Source organism: Zootermopsis nevadensis, unplaced genomic scaffold (assembly GCF_977971745.1).
Source record: "Zootermopsis nevadensis isolate Lab colony 2312 unplaced genomic scaffold, Znev_1.0 Znev_ptg000025l, whole genome shotgun sequence".
In the NCBI taxonomy this organism is placed as follows: domain Eukaryota; kingdom Metazoa; phylum Arthropoda; class Insecta; order Blattodea; family Termopsidae; genus Zootermopsis; species Zootermopsis nevadensis.
In genome coordinates this window covers 9,615,019-9,626,156 of record NW_028259157.1, presented here as the reverse complement: position 1 = coordinate 9,626,156, position 11,138 = coordinate 9,615,019, and the positions used below count along the sequence as shown (strand labels likewise).

Here is an 11,138-nt window from a genome sequence, read left to right as displayed (position 1 = left end):
GGGAGCTGAAATACTATTTAAGTAACTAAAAATATCACAGAGACTGTTAGTTGTTTTGTGGGTATGTTTATTAAGCACAGCTAACCTCCAATGCTATTTTTGGGCAAAACAGCGCTGTGCACATTGTGCTACGCCCTTTCAGGTATTTACAAGTAAACAGAACGGTGTCATAACAGTAGCACAGTCGATAAGAAAGGCACTTAACGCCCCCCCCCTCCCCCCGAGATACACTGGCAATAATTATGGTTTTGTTATTAACTTGGATTATAGCTAGTGAAATGACTGAAATTTTGTCATAAGAGTTCAATGATGAAAACCTGAAAAATAACTTTATAAATAACATTAAAATTTAGGCCCGGAGGCCCTGTAGCTGTTTCAGTTTTTTGTTGTATTATCTTGACCCTCACAACAACTAGAAATAAGAAAAAAGCTAATTTTTTTATTCAAGAAAAATAGAATTCTTAGAAATAAAAGTGTAGAGAAAGCAAAATTATAAAATGTGGAACTCATTCAATGAATCAGGACAATATGAAGTCATGAAATAAACGTATCCGTTTAAGGAAATAATTTATTCATTGTATGTCTGAATCATCAGTACAACAAACAGGGACAGTACCCTTCACAGTTTAAGGTGGTTGTATTTTTCCAGTATTCACAACAGAGTCACTCACAGTTTCTTGATTTGTCTCTACAGCTTTCTGTGATTGTTAGGAGAGGTGGAGATATTGTGACTAAGGGAATTCAACTTAAAACACCAGTAAAATAATAACACTAATGGTATATTATTATATATAAACGTTTTCATAACTTAATCTCCATCTGTCCTAACTGAATTCCATTTATGGACACTGTCAGTTTACATTCTGTATCCTGCTCTCTGTTCTGTACACCACTGATTTAAAATTACAATGTTGGAAGTAGAAAAATCATGATTAAACTTTTGCCAAAGGAATATAAATAACAGTTAGAGAGTACAAAAATGCCATGGAATGTATTATATGCAAATCACAACATATTTAAATTTGATTTCAGGCATTCACAGCATTTCAATACTGATGTTGCTTCTTTTTTTGGATGATAAATCAATGTAGAATGGAATTGATGGCTGACATTTTGAAGATCCTAGCTATTTCCATCTTCAAGGCACAGTGATTACACAATGACTTAGTGATACTTACAGTACAAGTCCACCATTTAAGTTTCAAGCCTTGAAGTTGGAAATAGTAAATATCTCAGAAATGTCAGATATAATATCCACATCTGTAAGGGCTGACACCCAAAAACAGTATCAATATCAGCATTCTTTATTATCTTCTTGTCAGCATGCATTCTGCAAACTAAGCAATGATTTTTAGTACACTTCAATACAAGAACTCCATTTCCCAATGATACTTATTTCACTGTTACAAAAAACCAGTTACAAATCTACAAGGAATATAGGCCTACATGTTGATTTCCACTTACAATAGGCATTAAAATTTCCAGCTCTCATTTTATTTTCACTGCAGGGATATGAAAAGTATGGAATAGGAAGGCAATTTGATAAACTGTCATTGAGAAATAAATGTACGTATGTCCTACAGCATATGTTCCAATGTTTTCATCTGTCATTTGTTCTCTCTCTTCTGTCTTTATCTTGGCAACCAACTACAAAAATTATGAACTCTCAGTTCTGTAATAAATACATTCCACTGTGTTACACAGTTATTGTGGTTGTTATCTTTAGAAAACCTATTAAAAATATCACAGATATAAAATTTGGCATTTCTTTGTGTATTATTTCATTAGGATGATAAGGAGACAGTAACAAAACATATGGGGGTCTTGTCAGTAAGGAGATTCTTGCATGAGCTTGGTTATTTCAATTAAATTACATGCACATTTTCAACTTTACATGAAACAATTTCCATCTTGAATGTTGTTCTACAGTTGATGTCTAATTATTGTTACATTCTTAAACTTTGAATGCCAAAAGGACCTCTTCAATCAAATTCTGACACAGCTGAAACATGACATAATTATTCTATCTGATAATCTGAAACAATATTCAGAACGTTTCAAGGCTTATGATATTCCATATGCACATTCATACATGATGAAACATATTTATATTCATATTCCTTTTAAAATTTAAAAATGTACTTTAAATCCTGTTCATATAGCCACATCACTAAAATACAGATTTCCCACCTTGAAAGATTGACAGGCCAATCTGCATTTAACATTTTGCAGTCCTTCAAGAAAGAATTAAGATTCTGCCTCATATTTAGAACAGCAAATCACTGCAATTGTTCTCTTGTCACACAGCTATTGTAAAATTCTTATGTGAATATTCTTGCTCCCCATATGAGGGGCAGCTATTTTCACAGGGTTTAAATGGCCTCTTCAGTCTGTGTATTGTGTCCATGTCACATTCAGCTTCACTTAACTCATGGCCATCTGAGAAACCAGTTGGGGGATCAAGACATGTAGCAAATGGAATATTGGTATCTTGCCGCCTGTAAATATATCAGTATGTCATCTCATGGACATGAAGAAAACATATAAGGCATGGCACACATACTACTTATATTCTGTAATCCATTAAAAATAAAACATAACAACAAAATAAAACATTTTTATACATTCATTACTAAAATGGGTTAATGGTGAAGATAAAGCAATTAATTCACTTAATGTTACCTACAGCAGAGGTTAGCAAGGGCAGACTGATATTAGAGGTTTAGGAGACAGGGATCATTTGCATCTGACATTCCAATTCATCTGTATCTGTGGGTACCATACTTTTGCTATTTAGGATGAAAATGACAAATCTTTATATTTGTTTATACATGTAAAAATGAACATCATAGCAGAAATGTGTGTGGAAGATGCTAGTTATTCTTGAATCAATAGTTTGGGCAACTACGAGCTTAGTATTGTAACAGGAGGAATTGAGAAAGGATGGTACTGACACAGACTTCACAGTTTTGTGAAAATTATTATGTTGGTTGAAAACTTTATACTGGGATAATGGGGATACCCGTTCTTCAAGTGCCTGCGCACTGTGGGTTCCAACTTTTCGTTGGCTTGATCTATAGACATTCAGTAGGACTCCTTGGATGAGGGATCGGCCCGTCGCAAGGCCTCTACCTGTACACAGGACAGCACAATACAGAAAAACGCGGACAAACATCCATGCCTTGAGTGGGATTTGAACCCACAGTCCCAGCGACCAAGCGGCAGAAGGCCCACGCCAGACCGCACGGCCACTGCGGACAACCTTAAAAACTTTGTAGTGGGAGTAAACACAGATTGTACACAATATTACTTTTTTGATGAAAGCACACTTAAATGTTTGAAAGGGTTGACCACATCACATAAAATTAAAGGTTTAACTCTTTAAAACGTGACATACATCTAAATAATATTTAAAAACTCAGTTCCTTTCACAAAAAGAAACACAACAGGTCTCCATTACAAAAATAAATTGGATAATGTTGTCTAAGGAAATCATCACTAACTATTATGTTTTATTCTCTGCCCACAGGTCCCACTATCATTTAAGAACTTGAGATTGGCTCTGTAAAATTCCTAGCATGTATCATATTCCTGAATTGGAGTTCAGTGCTCCACTAGGAAGATGGAGTCGAGCTTACTTTTTACCTGACGTTGTGCCGGTGCCGACGAGTTGGGTTTCTCCTGTCAGGAACAGGGGATTGCTCAGGTGATGTACTGGACTCTGGCCCCCCACCAGGTCCTTCTGCTCCGGGATACAAAAGAGCTGCAATAAACAGCACAGAAATGAAATATTCTGTATGATTAAAACCAGATATTAGTCATTAAAATTAAACTCGAGGTGAAAAGGTAAAGTTTTCCCTGTGTTAAATTAAGAACTACACCATGAAAATATATGAAAGAGTGGAGGTATGGCTCCATGCATTAATCTGAGCCTAAGATGGAGGTCAGTGGTCAGAATCATACTCCAACCACTTCATGCCTGGAGAAAGAGACTGTGGTATCCACTGAATAAGTCATTTGGTTGGATCCAGAGTTGGTCTGGACATGGTGGTGAAGAGAAAAATTGTTACTCCCAGCATCCTGCCTGTGACTGATCACCATATGATTGAGATTCATTAAAAAGGTTTTAGAACTTACCAAAAGTATGAACACAACTGGAATGACTCATCATACAATGAAAGAGTGAATGTTCCACTATCAATTCATGTTAATGAATGTGGGAATAATTAAAAACTTATGCATAATAAAATACAGTGAATGGTACGACATAAAGAGAATTCTGAGACTAGATAGCTGCTAATTTCTGTGATGTGTGTTTCATGGCACTACACTAATGTGTGATAATAAGCACATGAAACAAAAAGAGAACTGATCCAGGATAAATCTACTTACTTTGAAGTGATATTCGCTCCCCTCTTGATGTGGGTCTTGGCATAGGCCCTAATTCAGACTTGCAATCTACAGAACCTGAATAATCAGAATTCTCAGACCGCAAACGTTTATTCTTTTGATGTGCTCTTAATTTTGTGTAATCATCATGAAGATTACTCTAGAACATAATAAAATGAGGTTATCATTAATAAAAATTAATAATACCAATTTCTTCATAGACATACACACACACACATGAATATAGTATATACAATATAACAATATTTTAATTTCATGATACCTCCACAGGAGAAGAGTGTGTAATTTTTAAAATTTGTCTGAAGGATATTTGTGGCAATAAAATTATTAATGTGGTTATCATATGAATGATGTGGTAAATGTGGGAGGTGGCTTGCAAGGAAAGTAGCATTCTCAGTGTCAATCCTTCTCGTGTAATGAATGAGACAAACAACTTCCAAACCAAAACCTTAGTACTTGCTGGCTTCATTCTGCAAATCATTACTTATACTTAAATGAAATCTTTTTCTACTGTCTCTTAATAGTTAAAGTTGTCCACCTGGGAGTTTTCAACAACAGAAATTATAAGCTACCATAGCAATATAAAATTATGCAACCTTTTAAACAAAATATTAACACAGAAAGTGTTGAACATAAGGAAATTCAATACCTTGCCAGTGTTCTTATCATTCTTTGTCTCATAAAGTTATTCCTGTGCAATGGAGGTGCATGTTATGTCTTCAATACACAAATGTTATTTCCTCAGAGGAAATATTTCTCCTCATTGCATGGGAGGTTGGGAGAACCTGAACGTAGTGGTGATCTCTACCAGGAATTCAACAGTGCGTAATAAATCGCAGCCAGTCATATTACTAATGGTGGTATTTTCATTCAAATGTCAGTAACCCATGTTTTTCATCTTGTGTTTACGGGGAAATCTTAAATTTATTCTGACTCAAAAGCCAGAAATAAGTGACGTCAATTCATTTCCAGAAATTGTCATAAACTATCAAATTATTGATGAGTATTAATTACTGAAGTTGAAATAAACTTTCCATTTTTACTGATAGTTAACTTACACTTTTGAGCTGCATGGTTTCCATTGCTGCAAGTCTGTGGTCGTGGTACACAAAAGTCTGCATATGACCTGGAGATGAGGACATCTGTTGCCCCTGACCTTGTCCTTGAACATGGAATGTTGCATATGGAGAGATGTCTTCAGCATATTCTGAAAGTATGGAAATATAACTTTTTTGACAGCTTCTCTGGCACATGCACAGGACATGCTGCCCATGCAAAGATGTTCAGTTGTTTTAAAGTACTTGCTCCTTGCTCAGGATAACTGAGATAATGATGGGAATGATTGTGGCTGATGTATGAAGAGGAATTATACAGACAGTATGTTATTCATGTCAATCGGACAGACGGACCTAACAGAGGGCCGAATGGAAGAGGAGAATTGAGGAGGCCATGGACCGAATACGGACCGGACAGCCATAATGTATTATCAGTTTTTGTGCTAAGTATAACATGAAAACATAAGGGCAGGTCTTGTCAATCTATCTGCAAATTTCATCTCTGACTAATAAATGGACTTCAATTAAATTTTCTATTTGGTGTCTATGCTAAGTATTGTCGGGCAAACTTAATTTTGGTTCTTAAGTGTAATTAGTCAACTAAATATTGTCATGAAGTCTTCTCACATGATCAAGTACGTCAGGAACAAATGGGTATAGAAACCTGTACATACTGATGCAGCCAATCACCCATGAAGACTTTATTGCTTTCAGCACATTCAAAATAATTATTTTTCTAAAAAAAAGGGCATATTGAGAAAAGTGAGTATTAAACAAAGTGCAGATCTCAGTAAGATAATATACAATATTTATTTCAATCATTTTTTAAATAGTTGTATTATTAATATAAGGAAGAATACTTTCTTACTATGAACTGTGGTGTGTGTAGTGTGATAGGAATCTGTATGAATATTGAATACTGAGGTGTGAAAAATCAAAGGAAAACACTTTTTTATTCATAGGAACCAAGGAGAACCATAAAAATCCTGTCAAAATAGCTGGTTCCGCAGATTCAAAATGTATATGTGTTGCACTACAGATGTTCCAGCATACTTTGTGAATCAGATATAAAGTTGGTAGTTATAAGCAAAAATAAATGTGACACAGTACTATGGTGAAGAAGTGGCACTTTTGCCGATAACTTATTTGAGTCCCTGAAATGATATAAATATTTTCAAGTTACTTCAGTTTCATGGTAACTCACCTGGTACCCTTTCCACTGTATGAGTAGCAATGCCTTTTTGTACCGCAGCGTAATACTGTTCCCTTTGGGCAAGATTTTGTTTGTTGTCCAGCGCTACCATTGCCTGCGTGTCATGGCCTGCATCACCCCGTCCATGACCCAGTCCAAGTCCTCCATCTGACTCATGGTCAGGCCCTTGATTTGGTTCTGTAATTATAAATTAATTTGCATTTTTCTGTTGGGATTAAACAAATTCAGTATAATATTACCGTAATACCAGCAAATGTTGCCATCCAATAAGTATCAATGTTAATTTTAGATGAAGTGTATTATAGTGAGACTGATAGTATGTTAAAAACTTTTCAAAAATCAAAAGAATGAAGAAATAATTAAATAATTTTAGATTTTGCACAAGACTGAAGAAATTGAAAAGAAAACACTGAAAGAATTACCTGAAATATGAACCTGAAAATAATAATATAATATGAAATAAAATGAAGAAAACGTGTAGGAAGACATGTAGGGATGTCTGGTGTGTGTCAGCAGTTCCTTAACCAATAAGTGGCCAGCTGGTAGCAACTCATGCATTGACACAAACAGAGTCTGCCACCACTAATTATTACACATTTGTTCTTGTGACCATTTAACTCTGAGCTATCTTCATATATGTGTTGGACTATGGTGACAAATAGAAATAAATAATGATTTTATCTGTGCAGAAACTTGAAACAAAAAATTTACAGAAGTAATCCATCTGCTGTAGGGCATTTATAGATTGAATTCCAGCATGTCATCTTAGAAATTATGGAAGGTAAACTCTTCATGTTTCACAGAATTGATTATGTAAATATTAAGTAATGTTCTTAAACGTTGAAGCAGATTAATTTCAGCAACTATTAAAATGGGGTAAGTAAAGTGATTTTAATAATAAAATTTTTCAAGTATGGACAGCAGATCCAATGAGATTGTGTGGTTGCTATCATATTGCTACTGCATCATCTTATTATGTTGTCATCTTACCTGGGAGGAGCCATCCACCAGATGGCATGTATCTCTAAAGCCATAAATAAAGGAATGAAACTGTCTGTATACAAGGATGGAAAGAGTTTACTTTGTAACAGAATCCAATTGGGCCTTGACTAACCAGTTTACTGGGTATAATGTTCATCAGTTTGCTAAAGTTAATACCTTCTCTAAAGACTTATAATTTACGTAAAGAGATAATGAATTAAAAAGTGTAATAAAAGAAAAATTATATTTACTAGGACGTACTTCGTCGCAGACATATATAAACTCCAGCAGACAATGCTACTAAAGCTAACAAAGAGATGGTGAGAGGCAGCAGTACTGCAACATCCAGGTATGCTGGAACTGCTTGATCCGATTCCACCAGAACCAATTCTGGTCCCAAAGTTCCTACAAGAGAACAACCAAGAATTTAAAGTTACAAATTTCCAATAACAGCATTGAAAACACATGACTTGTTTTAAAGAGTAGTATTAACACATTCACTGCCAACGATTTCAATTGCCATTCAAGTCACTGTGTGCTCTCACAGTGCAACTGATGACTCATGACATTGTATCTAGTCATAAACATATTTAATATTTTCTCATACAAGTCATCCAATTGCTGCAAATCCTCCACAGATCACAATAAAGGCTTCATGAAATATAGTATGTATTGATAGAAAAGAAAAATTTGCTTACCCTATATAAATCACTATTATTTTTTTTACATAGTCAGGACTGCTTGTGTATATATTTAAACTGCATATATTTATTATTTGAGGTTTAATTTAATGTGCGGTCTGTAGCTCAGACTACAAATTGTCAATTATATGATGATTAATGAATAATGAACTTGAATGTGTACGGAAGGAGTGTTTTGGCTTGTTATAAGGTACTGCGTTGGCACTTGCCCTGAGGGACTGAGGACAATCAAGAATACCTCACTCAGGATTGCTAGTCTTTGGGCTGATAATAGAACCCTGGACCTCACAAACAGGAAAACTAACCACTCAGCCACTATGTTCGGTATATTGAAACTAGTATTTATAGTGTGTGGTAATGTGTTAAAATCAGTATTGTTCACAGGCAGAATTTTATGAAGAAATCACACACGCCAAACTACTGAAGACTGCCTATACAAATGCTGCTGTTTTTCTGACTGTATCTGAAATACTTACTGGACTGATCTGAATCAATTCTTATAAATCATGGATCTAAAAGAACTGATTTTTAAGTAACATAACCTGAATAGTGCAAAACACATTTGTAGGTAACATACTTCATTTTTCATGTTAACTGAAAAAATAGTATGTTAAGAAAACTATTATTAATGCAATTCATGGTGAGATTTCAGTTTCTCATGGCAGTAAAGGATACCTGGTCACTGGATCAAGAAGGAAAAAGGTTAAACAATCAACTTCATCCTATTACCTCCTATCAGTGGTAGTGTAGTCACTGTGTACTCTGCCACTGTAGTGCCAGCACTGTTGGTAGCTGTCACACGAAGCATGTATCGCATCCCTGGCCACAGACCAGCAATGGTAAAGCTATCTTTGTTCTGCACATTGCTGCCAACTGCAAGTCAGATGTTCCTTTCATTATATTCACAAGAACACATGTCTGTGTTGAGCTGTCACTTCAGCGCTATTGCCAACACACTTGTAAAAAAGTTATGCAGCTTGATATCTTATTACAAATATAAAATTATCACACTGGAAGTAATCAAAGCTTGAAGATGACAGCCTTATGGGATACTACACCATGTAGTCTCATAGAAGCTGAATGATGTTTCAGAGGTGAGTGCTGCCTCAATCACCACAGCGATGGGTGAGATTACACAGCGCAGTATTTCAGAAGGTACCATGAAAACCCTAAATCTCACTTAACCAATACTTACTGTTTTACATACACAGAAATTTCAAGCAGACTATGTGATTAGAAAAATGAGAAATTTTCAGTTTAAAACTTTTCTATTAGGAGTGCATGAACAATTAACAAAACTGGTCTGTACACATGAAGAAATCTGCTCAGGCTGAAGGGACTTTTATGAAATTTTTGTTTGTGATCCTTATTAAACTTTACTAAGTAAATTTATTTTTTATTCATACTAAACACTTTTCAAGACCAATTTCAATTTAGCTCCTAATTTGGATTTGGAAAGAAAACCGCTGAAAAATGAAAGGAATAAATTTGAATAAAACCTGTACAACTATATAAATCAGATTTGTTTTTATAATTTTGATGAATACTTCAAGAAATATTGCAGTTCTTTCATTTGCATATCATTTACACTAATGCTTATGCAAAATGTTTGTTATGTGCAACATAATTTTAATTATTGCAAGCAGATCCATATATACTTTTATATGCATGTCACAAAGTTTTAACAAGCCGTTCATACATCAATTAACAGTTTTATTGTTATGGTCAAAACAGTTCTGTTACAAGGAAAAACATGCCAAGAAACATGGACACAAAATTCAGCAAGGGTAAAACATGCTGTAACTTGAACCTTGCTTTGCTGTCATTCACTACACACTGATGCAGTTTAAGCTAATCATAATAGGTGACAGTCACAGTCTTATACTTTTTTAATTTAAAATTTAAGAATGATTCAATGAAATGTGTAGATATTAAATATTATACTGAGATTTAAATGCCGACAATAGGGTGATTAGTGTGTAATGAACAGCCTACTGACATATATATTTTTGCCAGAAGTGGATGGATTAATGATGTTTTTAGTTATTTAGTTTTCAAGACAACTACAGCTTTATATACCCAAGTTACATATGATTTTAATCAGTCTCTTGAAGAAACTGATTGAATGAGGTTCCAAACTGTTGGGTTTGACAGGAGTTTATTAAAGCTGACAATTTCTATATCATGTTCACTCACCTGTGAGCCAATCTTCCTGCACAGTTTCTCTGTACTCAATACTGAAAGAAGTAATAGGACAGCCATTATCTGCCCACGTTTTTAAATGCAAGGTCACGTTACTTGGGTTTGACTCAAGAAATTCACTATAGGACGGTTTGAGTGGCTCAGCACCATCAGTTCGAGATGTGAGCGTTGGACTTGGAGATCCACTTCCTACTGAATTATAAGCCATTAATTTCAATTGATATTCTGTACCACATGACAAACTATGCAGACGATAAAATGTGGCATCTCGTGGTAATGAACGTTCCTCCCATTCACCTCCGTCTTCACGGCGGAAGTTAAGTAGAAAGCCACGCACTGCACTACCTCCATTTTCAACATTACTCCACTGAATCTGTAGCCATGTTGAGCCTCTTGCTGCCACACGTAAAACTGGTGCAGATGGTGGTACTGTAAACAAATATATACAAACATAAAACAATTCCTATCAATATAATCAATATAAAAAGAGTTTGATTTTCCATATCAAGGTTCATTCAACATTTAGCTGAGTCAGACGTGTGTATGACGGGAAAGAATACCCTCGATATCGTAATT

General features: G+C 35.0%; 1 protein-coding gene and 1 long non-coding RNA gene across 5 annotated transcripts in view; one reads left to right on the top strand and one right to left on the bottom strand.

The window, feature by feature from the left end:
* The first annotated feature begins 9 nt into the window (after positions 1–9).
* Positions 10–10,993, top strand: LOC147872642 (uncharacterized). Its single transcript, XR_015537111.1, has 2 exons — positions 10–142; positions 3,530–10,993. It is a non-coding gene; the product is annotated as an uncharacterized LOC147872642 (long non-coding RNA).
* Positions 553–11,138, bottom strand: part of LOC110832576 (cell adhesion molecule Dscam2-like) — a 188,642-nt gene continuing 178,056 nt past the window's right edge. For all 4 annotated transcript variants that reach the window (XM_022069706.2, XM_022069705.2, XM_022069707.2 and 1 more), the window contains 8 exons: positions 10,557–10,991; positions 9,090–9,233; positions 7,921–8,064; positions 6,670–6,855; positions 5,469–5,617; positions 4,393–4,549; positions 3,646–3,763; positions 553–2,498 (listed from right to left, as the gene is read on the bottom strand). In XM_022069706.2, coding sequence (XP_021925398.1) covers positions 2,300–2,498; positions 3,646–3,763; positions 4,393–4,549; positions 5,469–5,617; positions 6,670–6,855; positions 7,921–8,064; positions 9,090–9,233; positions 10,557–10,991 — 1,532 coding nt within the window. In that variant the 3' untranslated portion in view covers positions 553–2,299. The remainder of the gene's footprint in view (positions 2,499–3,645; positions 3,764–4,392; positions 4,550–5,468; positions 5,618–6,669; positions 6,856–7,920; positions 8,065–9,089; positions 9,234–10,556; positions 10,992–11,138) is intronic.